An 18,723-nucleotide genomic window follows, 5' to 3' on the forward strand; every position below is an offset into this window, starting at 1 on the left:
CCCACAACCTATTGACTTAAGTGAGATACTACCACAGAGCCAAGATTCACACCTTAGTATTGCTATTATAGAAAGGTACTTTGGTCAACAACAACTATGCAAGCAAATGTAGCATTGGGTCATATTAACTTGAAATGATCTGGAGCAAAGAGGCAAGCATATATTGGCAACATCCATAGGTTATTTACTAGTCTTCACTGTTGATATGGGTGCACCATTCCTCTTGCTATAAAAAGGGGAGCGAAGTGTTTTTTCTCCAAATTAACAAGCCACTAATATAATTTTGAGAAGACAGAGCTTTCAATTATTCAATTTATAAGAATGGAAACTGTGAATGGGTTATGATAAAGTAGCAGTGAATCTCATTGTACCTGTGATAATGATCCTTTAACATGTTTCAAGCAGAGAATGAGTCTTTTAACCATAATAAACATCAAAATGTTTAATCATCTGGCTGAAGAGTGCTCACTTGTTAGAAAAAATATCCAGTACCAACAGAGAAAATGCTAATTTATCAATGAAATCCTTCAAATGCTAGCGAGCACAGTAATAATGGACCAGTGACACATTTTGGAGGTGAACAGTCTTCCCCACCACTCCCCCCCCCACCCCTAAAACCTCCCCCCCCCCCCCCCCCCACCAACCCCCCATCCCACACAAACAAAGGTAAGGTGTAACACTGCATTACACACAAGGATAGCACTATTTGTCATAATTTATTTGATTACATTAAAGGTATTCTAACATGTATGCTGCTATTATGGCAGCAAGTAAAATAATTGAAGTAAAAATAGCAAACTTGTCCATAATATATTTGACAAGAAAGAAAATATACTTCAGAAACTGAATAGTAACACCGTGAATCAACACTCGCTCCACTGATATCTAAAGACAAAATGATAAGGATCAGCAAACAGCAAATGGTGGAGATTCAGCTCGGGTTGGTATTTGGGTATAAAGTTTAGAAGGTGCAGGAGTGTTGGGAGAAAGGGTGGAACAAATGACATATATGATAAATCATATATTCCAAGATTTTCTAAGATTGACATACTATAGAGCTTTTATACCACACATATAACAATGCATGTAATGAATCTTGAACTGTGCCCTGCCCCCACCCCTGTACTCTCACTCAGGATTTGTCCTGGGTTATCCTGATTTTGTCCTGAAAATCAAGGCTACGAAGTGACCTGCAGTAAAGATTTTACAATTCAGTGCCATGTTGCAGATGTAGAATGCTGCTCAGGGAACCTCCGACAAGGCCTTCGATCAATACCGTAACTGTTAGTTTTGGAGGGTGCCCTCAAGATATGCTGGGGAATTTTCCTCTTAGGTTCAAAGGTACTGGTTTGTATGACAATTATCCAGAAGGGCGAACTTCCTCTGGGCAATTGCCCTACTACACTCTGCTACCATCCATCCGGAGGTGTGATTTAAATTGCAAAGTTTGGTGGATTCCATCTGTGTTACACAAATAGTTGCCCAGAAGACGTTAGAAGAATTAATACCACTTCTAACCTCTGGGCAACTACTGTACAGAAACAGACTGAAGATTAGCATGATGAGATCAGCATTGACCGCAGATAAATAAGCTGCTGTTTCTTTCCCCGGCTGCCAACCTCTTTTTATTTCTCTCTTTTTTTCATTTAAATTAACAAGGACAGGATTACCGGCCCGACATTTGAAAGCCTGTAGGAGACTTTTAGGCTGTTTGCAGTGGGGTTGCACAGGGTTCAGACCTGGCGCCCTTGCATTTTGTGGTATACGTCAATGATTAAACTTAAATGGAGGGGACATGATTAAGAAACTTGCAGATGATACAAAAATTGGCCATGCGGTTGATAGAGAGACAGAAAGCTGCCGACCACAAGCAGATAGCAATGGACTGGTCAGATGTGCAGTGAAGTGGCAAATGGAATTCAATCTGGGAAATTGTGCAGTTTTGTATTTGAGGGGTGCAAACAAAGCAAGGCGATACACGCCAAATGATAGGACAGTGATAGGGTGTAGAGAACAGAGGTACATTGTGTGCATGTCCACAAATCCCTAAATGTAGCAGGACAGGTAGCTATGGCGGTTAAGAAGGCAAATGGGATACTTCCATTTATTAGCCGAGCAGGGAGGTTAAGATAGAGCTCTATTAAATACTAGTTAGACCGCAACCGTGTGATATCCCGGTTATCACATTACAAAAAGGATATGATCACGTGAGAGTGGCCAGATTTAAAAGGATGTTGCCAGGAATAGAGACCTTTTAGATATGAGGAAAAAAATGGACAGCCTGGAGTTATTTACATTTTGGCAGAGGAGGCTCAGGGGAGGTTTAATTGAGATTTATGAAATAATGAGGGGCCTGTATAGAGCAGATAGGAAGGAACTGTTTCCTTAGCAGCGCAGCCAATATACCACAGGGAATGAGTGTGAATTAATTAGCAGAAGATTTAAAGGCGAGTTGAGAATTTTTTTAATTCGGAGGGTGGTAGAGGTCTGCAGCTCACTGGCTGAAAGGGTGGTAGAGGCAGAAACCCTTATTGCTTTGGAATAGCACTTGGATATGTATTTGAAGTGCCGTAAACTACAAGACTACGTATCAGGAGCTACAAAGTGAGATTAGACAAGATAGATGTTTTCAACTGGAACAATATGATGGGCTGAAGGGGCTTTCTTCTGCGCTTCACATTTCTATTAATACACAGTGCTATATAATTGATATGATCCCATACAATGGTTTGGAATAGGTCACTACTGTATATGCGGTTGGGAGGGTGTTAGTTAAGACTTTGTCTCTTAAAGTTGTCTTCATAGTCTTCAGTAGGTTAACTGTAAGAAACTTTATTAACAAGTAGAACTATTTACATATGTACAATAAAGAGTGTAGGTCAGGAGCTATCATCATGCATAGGTCTTAATCCATCTCTGCTCAACAGGACATTGACTCCTGGGTCTGAGTCACGCGTCTCTTACTTCACTGTGTGGGCGCTACTGTACTCAGTCCCCATTAACCTATATGTGCCAGATCCTTCTACTACACATCCCACCTAGCATATTTTTAACTAATCAAAATGCAAGAGATTCTCTGTGGGTACAGAGGATCAAGGCGAGAAATAAGTTACTTCCTTGAGGGAATGGCAAAAATTGCTTTACTCTTGAGAACCAATGTAAAAGCACAAAGCATGTATGGATGCTTCGTAGGAATGAAATGGGTGATTCCATATTCCCATGTACTGAAGAGGAAGACGCTAGAAGTGAAGGTCAGAGAGTTAAGGCAATTATAATCATGCTGTAATCCTCTCTGGCCCACACTCCCTGTGAAATTGACTTCTCCACAAGGACCACTGAAAACACCTTCGTTTGCTAACTTTGAGCACCATCCAACAGGTCCTTTCTGACCATCACTCTGCAAAGTACAGGGTAGAAGTAAAAACATAAGAAATAGGAGCAAGACTAGAATATAGGGGCCCCTCAAATCTATTCCACCATTCAATCTGGTCATAACGTATCTTAGAAACAAAGAATAGAAGAATCATGGAATCCCTACAGTGCAGAAGGAGGCCATTCGGCCCATTGTGACTACAACGACCTGCTGAAAGGGCACCCTACCTTGACCCACTGCCTCAACCTATCCCTGTAACCCCATCTAACCTTTGGACACTAAGGGGCAATTTAACATGGGCAATTCACCTAACCTGCACATCTTTGGATCATGGGAGGAAACAGGAGCCGCAGAGGAAACCCACGCAGACACAGGGAGAGAGGGCAAACTCCACACAGACAGTGACCCAGAGCATGAAATGGAACCCAAGTCCCTGGTGCTGTGAACCAGTAGTGCTCACCACTGTGCCACCATGCCGCCTCCTTAACATCTTCTGTCTCAACTCCATTGTCCTGCTGGCCGGTCAACTGAGCCATGCATACCAAGAATAATTAATTTTTAATTTCTGGCTGTGCTGATTCTTACCAGTCTGACCTGACTGGGAGTGGCAGACACCACAGTGTATTCCTGTATTGCCTCCCTAAGGTGTAGAGGATTATCTATGGTGCTCGATGTTTTATCACAATCGAGCAGCTCAGTCTGGAAGCACGTGGATCGGGACGTGTTTGGTTTGAGTTGCAGTTGTTTCAGTGGATGAATTATGCATCAACGTTTAGGTGGGGTTACAGGGAAATGGCAGGGGAGTGGACCTAGGTAGGGCGTTCTTTCAGAGGATCGGTGCAGACTCGATGGGCTGAATGGCCTCCTTCTGCACTGTAAGGATTCTGTGGATTCAATCACCGCTCACAGATAAAGACTAGGACCACTGCTGTTGGCCTTAACACCATGCACCAACCTGTTGAAGAGGCGTATTAGAAAATTAGGATGAAAATTAAAGGACTAACGATAGAAAAGGATCTGTCTGGAGCCTACGCAGTACCTCGGTACACGTGACAATAAATCAAATTCAAACCGGGGTCCTTTACGCCTAAGTACATGGCAATTAATCATCCTTATATAAAGCTAACGGATCGGGCAATGGACAGGTAGCAATCAAAAAGGAATGGATGCTGTAGGAGATAGAGCAGCAATCTGCAAGCTAGGTATGGGGAGCTGACGAGAAGAAAATTGTTGTAAGTGCTTGAATGAACACAAATGTCAGGACTTGTGTGCGTACATACTTATTATGCTGTTTATTTTTCTTCACATGTCTTCTGCAGCATATCGAGAAATGCCATTGTATTGTCTGATTACTGAAGTGCCAGTTGGAAGCTCCCTGATGTATTCGGCACAACATCCCAGGATATTACGTAGAATACATCAGGGAGCCATGCTCTTCTGTACCAGAGGCACTCTTCAACTTTATGCTGGCAAAACCTTTTAATTCTTTTGTCTATCCACCTGTATTTATTTTCTTTTGAGAGATTTTTTTTTTTATCTACCATTTCCCGCATTAAGCAAGCCTGCTGAATTGACAACCAGGTAGTCATAGGAACAATAGCACCTGAATAGCTGAAGAAATGAGAATGAAATCCTGTAATGTGTGGGTGGAGAGGGGAAAAAAAGCACCTGTCATCTTCTGATAGTGTCACCACAAATCTTCGATCTCACCCGAAAAGCTTTTGAGGTTACAAATTACTTTCAAAGCCTCTGCCACCCAGAAAGCTTTAAAGGTGTAAAGATGGGCCCAGTCCTAATTTCAGTAAATAGTGTGATCAGTTGATGTGGAGATTGTAAAGCAAGAGATGATGAAAGGTTAGTGGGGATATAACATTATATTCTGCAACGTGAATTGATGCTGATATAATTTATTAATAAAGGTTGTTCTTCAACCATCTTTAACATTAGAAGGCAGTGAATGGAATTTTAACACCCTCATGATAGGTGGGCGAGTCTTTGGAGGGGGAGTGGTGGTGATTGTTGTTTTGGCAAAAATGTGAAACCCAATCCCAACCCACTTGGCTAATTCCATTTTAACTGTGCCGGGTTTGGCGGCATCCGAGTTGCCTGCTATGGAGAAGCGGATCTGTCATTATAAAATATGAATAGGGCTCTGATTTTGGTATCTGTTTGCCTTTATTGGCTTTGAGCTGGGGATTTTCAGGACCCAGACCCAACATTTAAAGGGAGTGGAGATAGTTGGCTTTCCAGCACTACTCGTGAACTACGAGAAGGAGGAGTGCTCCCCCTGCCTCTCAAGTAAACCGTCTGCCATCTCACCCTTCACGCAATCTCTACCTCTGCAATTTCTTCCCCTGCCCCGCAATTTCACCCTACCCAACAACCGATCTTTCCCCCTCACAATCTCTTCCCCTCACAATCTCTTCCCCTCACAATCTCTCCCCCTCAAAATCTCTGCCCCTCACAATCTCTCCCCTCGCCAACCCACCCCCTCACAATCTCTCCCCCTCCCACTCTCTCCCCCTAGCAATCTCTCCCCCTCACAATCTCTCCCCCTCGCAATCTCTCCCCCTCCCAATCTCTCTCCCCTCGCAATCTCTGCCCCTCGCAATCTCTCCCCTCTCAATCTCTCCCCTCGCAATCTCTCCCCTTGTAATCTCTGCCTCTCGCAATCTCTGCCCCTCGCAACCTCTGCCCCTCGCAATCTCTCTCCTCGCGATCTCTCCCCCTCGCGATCTCTCCCCCTCGCGATCTCTCCCCCTCGCGATCTCTCCCCCTCGCAATCTCTGCCCCTCGCGATCTCTCCCCCCTCGCAATCTCTGCCCCTTGCAACCTCTGCTCCTCGCAATCTCACCCCTCGCAATCTCTCCGTTGCAATCGCTCCCCCTCGTAACATCTTCACGGACATTCAATCCCCTCACAATCTTTGCCCCTCATAATCTCTCTCTCCCATAATCAGAACACCCCTGCTGTGATTTCTCTCTCCACTCTCCCTTTGTAATCTCTCCCTCACTGCCCCATGATTTTACCCTTCCTCCTCACTGCCACACTCCGAGCTCCCTCTCCCATTCCTGGTCTTCTCTAAATTCCTAGGACCAGCCACAGTGATTATGGGTTACTGCCTTATCCTGCTGGCTTCCCCACCTGGCACCTAGCAGGAGGGAAATGGGAACACTAAAAGGATAATGAGGTCCCACCATTAAATCCGGCTGCTCTCTGTGCTCCTAGCTGCAAACCTATATCCACATTTTCTCACCTTGTCCACATAAATATCAGTGTTAGAGACTTCCACCTTCTGTCAACCAACAGCACCAATCCCACCCCAAAATTAATATATTTTTTTTAGTCAGCTTTGCTAAAATCAAAGTGACACTGTGTACTCTGGGATTTAACCTTGCTAATGGAGTTTATATATGCACCATACATTTTAAAGTTGCCTGCTATTAATATAGATTACTCCCAGGAACTGAAACAGAGAGGCAATTTGTCATCACTTGAAGGATGTCATAAAGGTTGTGAGTTTATATTCTCAGGTACGGATTCGCTGTAGCCAAAAAGCAAGTACACATGGGAGCAGGCATTCACAAACACAAAGCATGCAATCTAAATCACTCGGTTGATACTTTACCTTGGTAATTGTTTGACTTTTGAGATATGATCAATTTAATTTTTTTTAAATGCTTGTGGTAAATTGGGGTGGGTCAGAAATTAGCAAACTGATACTCCTCCTTCAGGTACCATGGCCTGAAGGGGCGTTGGCAATCATGGACTTTCATTCGATGGGTCGGTCCATGATTATGCTGGACGAAGTACTGTTGTGGTTTGCCATCGCCTTCTACAATATTGCTGACATGTGGGCTTGCTTACAGGCTCCTGGGGTTGGGGGAGGGTGCGGTCCCTCGTTCAACTGACCTCCCTCTTGGAAGTGGACAGGCTCAACGTGGGTTGAGTTCCGAAATTAATCTTTAAGTGTTTATCTCACACCCGATCCTACCCACACATTTTGGGGATTAAAATGACCCCTGTTCTCTTTGGCTTCCACCGGGATATCCATCCTGTGCTAATGACTACATTTTGCCAGTGTCTTTTCCTGTGGGAACCCACATTCAGCGTCTTTTGTCTGAGATGATTTTCTTCCTCCTCCATTATTAAGTCTCTGCCTGTTGGGAAGGCCAATGCAGCTGCTTAGTCATTCTGAATGTGTAGGGAGTGTGGGGGTGGTGGAGTACATTTCACATTTAGTTGCCAAAGTTAGGTGACTTTGGGCTACGCTGCCTTTGAATGTCTGAATGCGAATCTATGCCAGTGTAATATTTGAATATATCCAGGAAAGTCATGGATTGTATCTGTGTAAATGAGCAGTGGTGCGTTTTGGCGGATGTTTCTCAGAAAATTGGGGAAATTGCCATCATAACCTTTTGTAAAGCCGCTGTTAAATGATGGAAAAGGTTATGTGCACATTTCCTTGGGAATAAAATGACACACTAACACCATTTTCCAGGAAATTCAATGATCCCAAGTCAAAACCATACTCCCAAGCAAAAAAAGCATTTTAACAATTGGGCAAAATCTTGTGCCCTCTCCCAAGGTGAGTCAGGTGGGAGAGTGCTGTGTTGGGACCCTGTCACATTGTCACATCCACCCCACTGAAGTCCAGGACAGGAAGGCCCTCAGACAGCCTTTACCACCGCTCCCCCCACCCCTCCCCTGCCTTTGCAGGAAGCACCTTGAACAGCCTTCATCACCCCCCACACCCACCCCATCTCCCTCCACCAATTCAGGTCCTTAAGTGGGTAATTCACCCAGTTGCAGGGGGCTCACCCTGTGGGGAACATGGCAAACAAACCTGTGTGAGGTTGTTTGCAGGCTACTGGGATTGGAGGGAGGGGCGATGGCTGGCCCCGCATTTAAAGGCACTCAGTGTCTGATTGAGGGACCCAACATCCGGATGGAGGGGCCCACTGAGATCCACTTGCATGCCCCTGCTTCCATCCCCCCTTCCTCGTGGCCCGTACCATGGGAACTCCCTTCCACTCCTTCCCGTACCAGCCTCCCCGAAGAGGCACCGGAATGTGGCGACTAGGGGCTTTTCACAGTAACTTCATTTGAAGCCTACTTGTGACAATAAGCAATTTTCATTTTCATTTCACCATCACTCACCTCTGCATCATGGATCCAGCAACAATCCTAGGCCTCGGGAGAGGAGGAGGGAGAGCATGTCATACCATCAGGAGCCACCACTTCCCCTGTGGCACTGCCATTCAGTAGAGCTGCTGGCCTCTGATTGGGGGCTAGCAGCTCTCATCGGGTGGGTCTTGCACCCCCTGGGTCCCTGAGGAAAGCCCATCGATGGCCTTTTCATGCTGCATTGACCCTTCCCAAGAAGAGGCAACATGGGGCTCTCGCCCAGTCTCCAGTTGGTGGCCAAGACCCACTTGCCTCCATAAGATTCTGGTCAATTTTTGTGGAACATTGTGCTGTATTTTCTGCTTTTGCTTTAGTTGTGTTGGCTTCACAGACCAATATCCGCATTCCACTAACATTTTAAGTAAGTGCAGAAGTGGGCGGAGCAGTTAATAAATGGCAAGAAATGTTCGATGTGTGTCGAGGGTTGCCAACTATTATGCAATGTGTTCCTAGAGTTTGCATAACACTTCCCCCCCATGCCAACACATCCATTTTTGTGACGTACTGCTTTGCCACAGCGAATTGAAAGCAAAAAGACTCATTACCTGATTGGGTGATACCTGATTGCCAGCCAAGCAGTCTTTTCACCCCCCCCCCTCCAACACACAACATTTTCAATATTTTTATACCTGGTAAAGAGAAACATTGAATGAAAATGTTTTAAAAATAGAATGTTTTTCAATGTCCCTTTGATTTCTCTCCAGCGTTACATAGAGCTGTGTCCTGGAGATTGGCCTGAATTTCCTGGAGGATCCAGGCTAATCCTGGAGGGTTCCCAACCTACAGTATGGCTGTTATCCCATGGGCAGTGCTAATGAGGCTTTGTCTGTGGAGGAAATGGAAAGCATTGGGCAGTTTCTGATCAAACAAATCTGAAGAGCTTTTACAGTAAAAAGGGTATCTTCCTCTTACAGAATTCAAATGCAAGTGTAAATGTTTCATTACATGTCCTTTTTTTTCCTATTTCGGTAATCTAATTTTTTTTCTTCCCAAAGTCCACTTGAAAAGATTCCGATGTTGAATGTAAGTCCGCACATCCGGGCATGAAGAAATTGTGTCACCAAGCGTATGACTCATTTGCTTTATGATTTGCCTGAAACCACATGAGCTACAGAAAAATTCCAGGAGGAAGATTATACTCTGCAGATCAATGATTTTTGATGCTTCTCTCATCTTACAGCTAAAGATGTTATTCACAGTGGGGCAAAAACTGTCTGTTGCAGTAAATAGACATTATTAAAATTTATTTCTCTGGCGTGCTGCAGGTCACATGAATTATTTTATAATCAATATTGCTTTGTCTTTCTGGATATGGAAGAGCTCACAATTCAAGTCAAATCTGATACTTTAATAAAGGCCCGTCCAAAAGCTACATCATAGGGCAGACTTCTCCCGTGCACCCCGCCAACAGGTTCAATGTGGGTGCATTTGGGGGAGGGGAGGGTGGTAGAATTCGGTAGGAGTCCTAAAATTGTTCTGATGCTGGCATACATTTCCTGTGGGATCGTCCGCTGGCGCCTGCCATGGTGAATCAGGAAACCTGCTGGTGGCCAACGGGAAACTAAATTGCATCCCACTAATGGAATACAGGCAAGGCTAGTCCGGAATCTTCTCCCCATGCCCGATTCACCACAACGCCAGCAGGAAAACATGCCAGTCCAGAACACGCCTGGAACAACATGGCGTGCACAAGTCGGGACTTACCTGAAGAATTCCTAGGGCTGCCTCCTGTGCTGGGGAAGGAGGCTGCCAGCAACCCTGTACCTCAGAACACCACAGCAGTGGGTCGGGACAGCATCTTTCAGGTGGATCTTCCAGCTTCAGTGCAATCAAGGAGGTCCATCTTTTAGCCTCAAGAGTGTTGGGTCATGGTGCGTCAGAGATATAGGGTGCCTTTTAAATATGGCACCCAGATATGATGGCAGGGAGTGCACCATCATGCCCACCCTGCCACAGAAAATGCCACTACACACATCGAGTGCATAATTAATGAGGTCAGGGCAGGAAGATAGGGCATGGTTTACCGTCGGCCTCTGCAGTGGGAAACATTTGCTGTCTCCATTCCTGCCTCTGCCAGACAGGAGAATTCCGCCTGTGGTTGTAATTTGAAAATAGGTAACACTCAAAATACAGGGTAGGTCAGTCGTGATCTGTTAACAGAAAATAGCAGGCTATGATATTTAGAGATTTCATCCAATGTTAGAAAGATTTTTTTATATCTGGGTGCTGCTGGACTTGCTGCATAATTTAAATATTTTCTTTGTTTTTTTTTAGCTTTTCAGCATGTGCAGTTTATCCCTTTTGTTTATAGATCTTATCATTGAATTATTGCACTGTAAAAAGTTCTGTGATCTTTGTTACATTCCTTAACAAACTTAATTTGGCTACTGCAGCATAGGTATTGGGCACAGTTTAATGGCCAAAAAATACATAGGAACGCCCCACCGAGGGTGTACTTGCCTCACTTCCACAGTACTTATATGGCTAGTGTCTGACCAATGGTAACCCCCAGGATGTTGATAGTGGAAGATTCAGCGATGATCATGTCAAGGGCTGATGGTTATATTCTTCCTTGTTGTAGATGGTCATTTCCTGACACTTTTGAGGCATGTATGTTACATGCCACCCCAAGCCAGGTCATTCTGCATTTGGACATGGACTGCTTCAGTATCTGAGGAGTTGCAAATGGTGGTGAACATTGTGGAATCATCAGCAAACATCCCCACTTCTAACCTTATGATGGAAGGAACGTCACTGATGAAGCAGCTGAAGGTGGTTGGGCCAAGGACACTATCTTGAGCAATTTCTGCAGTGATGTTCTGGAACTGAGATGATTCACTTCCAACCGCCATGACCATTTTCCTTTGTGCCAGGTATGACTCCAAGTAGCGGAAGTTTTTCATCCTCATTCCCATTGTCTTCAATTTTGCTAGGACTCCTTGATGCCGCCGCCGGTCAACTGCTGCCTTGATGACAAGGGCGGTTACCCTCATTTTGCCTCTGGTGTTCAGTTCTTTTGTCTATTTTTGAACCATGGCTGCAATGAGGTCAGGAGCTGAGTGACTCTGGTGGAACCCAAACTGAGTGTTGGTGACCAAGTTATTGCTAAGCAAGTGCCACTTGATAGCACTGTTGATGACCCCATCCATCATTTACTAATGATGGATTGTAGACTCATAGAGGGTAATTGGCTGGGTTGGATTTGCCCTGCTTTTTGTGTGCAGGACACACCTTGGCAACCTTCCCCATTTTTGGGTAGACACTGGTGTTGTAGCTGTCCTGGAACAGCTTGGCTCGGGGCGCAGCAAGTCTTCGGTACTATTGCCGGAACATTGTCAGGACCCCGAGCCTTTGCAGTATCCAATACCTTTAGCCGTTTCTTGGAATCATCAGCAAACATGGAGTCTTAGCTGAAGACTGGCATCTGTGATGCTGGAGACCTCCAGAGGAGGCTGAGATGGATCATCCACTCGACACTTCTGCCTGATGATTATTGTGAATGCTTCAGCCTTGTCTTTTGCACAGATGTGCTGTGCTCTGAGTGAATTGAAGCCAAAGGGGACCTGATGGGTTTGCCTCTCTGTAAGAAGACTGACAGATAGTCGATGGAGTAGAGAAGGATCAGAGAGGCCCTGCACAGCAACATGGAACACAGTGTGTAGCTGGGCCGACCAGGGTACATTTGGAAATATCAAAGATGGCTCTCCCTGCCTTGAGAGATTTGATGCTCAGTGCCAGCAAAAAGTTTCACACTAAGTTAAACAAACACTATGATAAAGATGAAAGTTTTATTGTATAACTCATTTTTGGGCAGAAAACTTGTGTTACGGGGATCTGTAGGAGTAGGGTTTCAGAAGCGCAAAGTTTGGACCCCATGCTCTAAATCTCTCTGTCCAGTTTTTGGTTACTCTGAATATTTCTGAGTCTCCCTTTCTGACATGGGCATGATTTAATGGAAACATTTCTAAGTGTAATTTTGGGTGCAATATGCAGGGTGTTTCTCGATGGCAGTACTGGCGAGATCGTGGACCATGTTTAATGGCACTTGGTGCCGGAATGAGCCCCCACAAGCTTCTTGCCGTTACTCTCGCCATCTGATTCACCTGACTCACACCTCAGTGCCTCGCCGCCAACATGGGGGAGCTACTTTTGAATGCACCCTCACCACTCATTCCCAGTTAACACACAAGCATGGTAGCGCGCAGACCTGCTCCTCGCTTTGGCGATGCTGGCTTGGGCAGACTTCACAACGCTGTCGATGAGAGGCAGGGCATCCTGTTCCCACCCTGCTGGCCCACCGAGCTTGGTGGGTCAGCAACAGGGCCATCAATACTACCTGGGAGGCAGTGGCAAGGGCTGTCAGTTCGGGCGGCAAGACAAGGTGGAACAGCGTCCAATGCCGGAAGAAGACCAATGACGTGCAGGTTAGGTGGATTGGCCATGATAAATTTCCCCTTTGTGTCTAAAAAGATTAGGTGGGGCTTGTGGGTTTCAGGGAATCGGTGGAGGCATGGGCTTAAGTCGGGTGCTCTTTCCAAGGAGGGCTGGTGCAGACTCGATGGGTCGAATGGCCTCCTTCAGCACTGTAAATTCTATAATTCTACCTCCAACGAGCTGAAAGGGTAAGTTACTATCTCTGTCCTGGTATCAGTTCTACTTGCCAGCTCTCAAATTTCCAACCCACCCCTCCCCCACGACAAATCACTGGCTGACACCTCTCACCCTCCCCACATCCAATCTTCATGCTTGTTCCTCAGCATCTCCTGGTACCCACCAGCACAACCCTTTCATGTACGGTGCCCACACAGGCCACTTGCTAAAGACCCCCACCCGACCCATCAAGTATGCGGTTCCCACTGTCCTCTCTTTGTCCCCGCAAAATAAATAGTGCATAACAATCAGGAAAGGGCCACGACAGGGGGGCAGCGGAGTACCAGAGATTCCTCACCCCTTATGAAGAACTGGCTCTGGAAATCACCAAATTATTCGAAGAGAGAACAGTCACCGACAGCAAGGTTGGCCTGCGCCGTGGATGTGAGGATCCACTGCCCCTTGACCAAGTCTCGAGTGAGTTGGACGTTGTTCCACCTTGTCCTGCCGCCCGAACTGATGTGGTCTATTCTCTCGTAGGATCTCCATCTGATGGGAACCAGGTCATCCAGAGTAATCACCCACACCATGCCACCAAAGAGACCATCTCGGAGGAAAGCTCAGAGGAAATCACCATCCAGGCATCACAGCTCTCACCCCCACCTTCCACCAGCACAGAGACACACTCCTCGATGGGCGACATTAGTGGACAGGCTTCTGGGGCACAATCTGGTCAGCACCACAAATCAGCTGGAGGCAGGAACATCCAAGTGAATCAACAGTGTGAGGTCTGCTGGATCCGAGGAATCAGCTGAATCCCAGTCAGATGCTAAGCTGATGGTAGGACACGGCCATGAGATTCAGGAGTGGATGTCAACGACATTCCAACGAATGCATAGCCGATTGGAGGAACCCCAAAGGTTATGGGCGCAGGAGATGCTGACAATGTGTGGCACCGAGGCCAACATTGTTTGGATGGTGACCACAGTGAAAAGCCTGGAGCACGATGTCTGCATCTTGAGAAATGGTGTCTAATTCATGGCTCAGTCCCTGATGACTATGGTTGTGCGCCTTGACATCATGTCCCAGTCATTGAGTGACATATCCCAGACGCAGATGGAGATTGCCGAGGCACTACAGAGCATGGCCCAGTCACTGAGGACCATCACTGAGGGCGTCGACACCGTGTTGCAGACAACGGGGAGTCGCCAGGACTGGCAGAGCCAGATGATGCAGAAGCCTCAGGAGCTCACGTCAGCTGCCACTCCATCCCCTGGAGACCCCGAGGGCCCTACAAGGGCAAAGGGACGCGCTGGAGGCCAATCTGCAGCCACCAAAGTGTCGACGGTGGTTTCCAGTTCTTCTGAACCCCCCCCCGACACCGGTGCATCTCAAGGGCAATGGGCAGAACAGGGTGGCATGGCAAATCGAGTGACACCGGTAAGTAGACCCGGGAAACGGCTCCAGGCCATCCAAAGGATGTCCACCTAGGCCATCAATAGCCACAGGGAGTTAAAAGCAGCAACCTGCCTGTGGACACACCTGGATGAAGCACTAGACCACAAAAGAAGATTGAGGATCACTGATTCAGCAGGGCAGGGCGGGGGGGGGGGGCGGGGGGGGGGCACTATCTGTAGCTATGGGGAATGGAAAAGTCAAATGTTCACAATTAAAACATATCATACCTGATACATGTGAAGCGTTAGTCACATTAATTTTCACCAGCGGGCGTGCCTGCACCCCCTATTGACCTCCGCACAATTTTCCGCTCAAGCCCTGGAATGATCCGGTGGCATAGAAGTTCAGGGCTGCAGTGACTTTCATGGCCACTGGGAGCAGTTGTCTTCCTCCCCCATGGGGTACCAAGTCTGTGAGGACACTGTCTCTTTGTTGGGATGGAGTCTCAAATAGCAAAGAACAATACAGCACAAGAACAGGCCCTTCAGTCCTCCAAGCCTGCGCCGATCATGGTACCTGCCTAAACTAAAACTGTATGCACTTATAGAGTCCATATTCTTCCATTCCACCCTATTCAAATATATGAAATGAAATGAAAAATGAAAATGAAATGAAAATCGCTTATTGTCACAAGTAGGCTTCAAATGAAGTTACTGTGAAAAGCCCCTAGTCGCCACATTCCGGTGCCTGTTCCCATACCAGCCTCCCCGAACAGGCACCATAATGTGGCGACTAGGGCCTTTTCACAGTAACTTCATTTGAAGCCTACTTGTGACAATGAGCGATTTTCATTTCATTTTCATTTTTCATTTTATTTCATAAATTTGTCTAGATGCCCCTTAAAAGCTGCTAACTTAACAGCTCCCACCACCTCCCCATGCAGCGCGTTCCATATATTTACCACTTTCTGTGTAAAAAACTTCTGTTCTAAACTTTTCCCCACGCACTTTAAACCTATGTCCCCGAGTACTTGACTCTCCTACCCTAGGAAAGAGCATCTGACTATCCACTCTGTCCAGGCCACTCATAATCTTGTAGACCTCCATCAGGTCGCCTCTCAACCTCCGTCGTTCCAGCGAGAACAGACCGAGTTTATTTAACCTCTCCTCATAGCTAATGCCCTCCATACCAGGCAGCATCCTCGTAAACCACTACTGTACCCTCTCCAAAGCATCCACATCCTTCTGGTAATGTGGCGACCAGAAGTGTACACAATATTCCAAACGAGGCCTAACTAAGGTCATGTACAGCTGTAACATGACTTGCCAATTTTTATATTCAATGCCTCGACCAATGAAGGCCAACATGCCGTATGCTTTCTTGACCACATTATCCACCAGCGTTGCCACTTTCAGTGATCGGTGGACATGTACGCCCAGATCTCTCTGCCTGTCAGTACTCACAAGCGTCTCCTGCAGCACATGCTGTCCGTCATCTCATCGAAAGACCAGCGATGCCTGTGCACCTTGGGCCGTCACTGGCATCCCCCTCTATTTTCCTCCTCAACCTGATGGGCAGCCGGGTCTTCAGGGTGTGCAGTGGCCCCCCCCCTGCACATGGGGCCGCCTCCGGTCAGCGTCGATGCTGCTGCCTTCTTCGGCATCTGGCCATCCGGGATGCCACCAGCACCATAAGGGCATCCTCTGTGGGACTGACTCCATCATCCATTTTGGTCCCTGTAAGGAATTATAGAAGGAGATAGACCGACAATCTGTTTGGGCGTCTACCCCGGGACCTTCAAATCTCCCATGCCTCACCCACCCATACATGTCCCGCTTTCTCTCAGAGTACCATCCAGTGAGCCAGTTGTGCTGGAATACCTGGTTCTGCACACTCAACCCTGGCCACAGCAGGAGCCCCTAGACTCCAGACCCCAAACCCCTGCCGGGAATATTAGGGAAATTGTGCTCAGGTGCCCTCCCTCTGATCCACACACTCACCCTTTGGTTGTGAGGATATTCCCAGTGTTGAAGTCCAACTCTTGAATGTTTGGATTGTTGGCTGCTGCCTCTATGGTGCTGATTTCTCGAGGTCAGGCAAAATGTTCAGGCTTCAAATGCAATGCAATAATCATCGTCTGAGAAATGGCACATGTACCCCCGAGAAACCACTTGAGTAATACACAAGTGTTGGCAAAATGGTCAGCACGAACAAAGATTTGAAATCAACTACATAACATTCTCCCTATCACACTAACAATTAACCAACAAAAAAACACCGTTCCATTTTGGTACCAATACAAAGCGTTATCAGCTCATTTTCACATAAAAAACAACACATTGTATCACCCCTCGCAGCTTCCTCAACAGAAATGGGGTGTTGAGAGAAAAATTATACAGCTATTTTACTGTAGTGTATTTCACCCTCACTCTCATGAGACACCAGACGAAGACTCTTTGAGTTAAAACCTAGTCTTTATTTACAAGCTATAGCGAGGGCTATCGGCATTCTAATTAGGATACCAAAAATCACAGATTCAGGAATGGTACAGTTATACTTTGAGATTCGATTACAAGAAATTAGCTTATAACAACCATTTGTTACTAGTTATCTATGTCCAATCATGACTAATGATTAAGGTTACATCATGCATAGTATATGAGAATACCTAACCAATCATATTAAAGGTCCACATGCTTAAATTAACTATCCAATCATTACAAAGGCATGTATGCTGTCTTGCAATTAGTGATATCGGTGGTCTAATATCAGGATGTAGCAATTAAATCATCTCCCTTTGCTATCAGCAGGCTGACTGGGGCCATCGCAACGGTACCTTGTTACACTTTGTTGAATAGACCTTGAATTGTAACATATGCAGTTTCTCTGCCTGAAAAATAGCTTCTCAGAGACACACTGTCCCAGTTATACCTGCTACATATGGCAATTCCATAGTCTGAAATTGAAGAATTCAACATCTCCAGTAAAACTATGGAATAGAACATAGAACATACGGTGCAGAAAGAGGCCATTCGGCCCATTGAGTCTGCACCGACCCACTTAAGCCCTCACTTCCACCCTATCCCCGTAACCCAATAACCCCTCCTAACCTTTTTGATCACTAAGGGCAATTTATCATGGCCAATCCACCTAACCTGCACGTCTTTGGACTGTGGGAGGAAACCAGAGCACCACGCAGACACGAGCGAACGTGCAGACTCCGCACAGACAGTGACCCAGCGGGGAATCAAACCTGGGATCCTGGTGCTGTGAAGCCACAGCGCTACTGTGCTGCCCTAAATGTAGATTTTTCAAATGGTTGCAGTATACTCTCTCCTATCTAAGGATGCCCAAATTGTCCTCTTCATGAGGATATGCCTGAGAATGTTTTATCATATCCAGAACTTTGTCGTAGAAATGATCTGTTCAGCAATGCATTAGTCATTAATAGTCGCACAGTTAATAATAATAATAATGCCTACTCTTGGCGTGCCAGTTACATGCAGCACTCACCTCACCAGCCCCAAAAGCATCAGCAATCTATGTAAGCAGTTTTAAACATCTTCATCAGGTTGCTCATTTGGATCAATGTCGTGCACAAGATCGCACAGCGTCTTCTTGCTTCAAACCTGATTGCCTTTTGGACTCATACATCCCCCTAAGTTCAGTGTTCCAGGTTCCAGGTGTCTTAGAAAAAATTGTTTTTCTTTCAGGCTACAGTAAAAGAAGGAAACAGAAGCAGCAGCTTCTAGGCATTTGCAGCTATAAGCAGCAGCAAAGCCAACCTGCTCCACCACTTGAAAATATTTTGTTTATTAAGGGTCCACCGTACCTTTATACAAAGAGATGAAAAGTAACTTCTTAAACGTCTATAAATCACACTAACCATTAATCAACAAAGAAAAGGCACCATGCCATTCACACACAAGTACCTTTCCACTATAGAATATCGGTACAAACAGAAAACTACAAAAGTTCATTTGTACAAAGAAAATCAAATACACTGTATCGCCCCTCACAGATCCTCAACATTGGAGGATCCTTGCTGTGCAGTTGTTTTATGTGTCAATCTCTATTTATGAGCCCCCATTCTACAAGCCTTCTTATATGGCCTAATTTCATTGGAATCAAGGCTCAGTATTCACAAGTCTAGGCATTTGCAGCTACAAGCAGGA

The 18,723-nt window shown here is 46.0% G+C and overlaps 1 protein-coding gene across 13 annotated transcripts in view; it reads left to right on the forward strand.

Annotated features, from left to right (window-relative positions):
- Positions 1-18,723, forward strand: part of LOC140393831 (chemokine-like protein TAFA-5) — a 650,941-nt gene that overhangs the window by 275,365 nt on the left and 356,853 nt on the right. The window contains exon 4 of one of the 13 annotated variants that reach the window (XM_072480336.1): positions 9,556-9,816. The exons of the other annotated variants lie outside the window; for them this stretch is intronic. Within the exon in view, the coding sequence (XP_072336437.1) occupies positions 9,556-9,564 (9 nt within the window). The 3' untranslated portion in view covers positions 9,565-9,816. Of the gene's footprint in view, positions 1-9,555; positions 9,817-18,723 lie in introns of those variants that run through there. 13 annotated transcript variants of the gene reach the window in all.

Source organism: Scyliorhinus torazame, chromosome 17 (genome assembly GCF_047496885.1).
Source record: "Scyliorhinus torazame isolate Kashiwa2021f chromosome 17, sScyTor2.1, whole genome shotgun sequence".
In the NCBI taxonomy this organism is placed as follows: domain Eukaryota; kingdom Metazoa; phylum Chordata; class Chondrichthyes; order Carcharhiniformes; family Scyliorhinidae; genus Scyliorhinus; species Scyliorhinus torazame.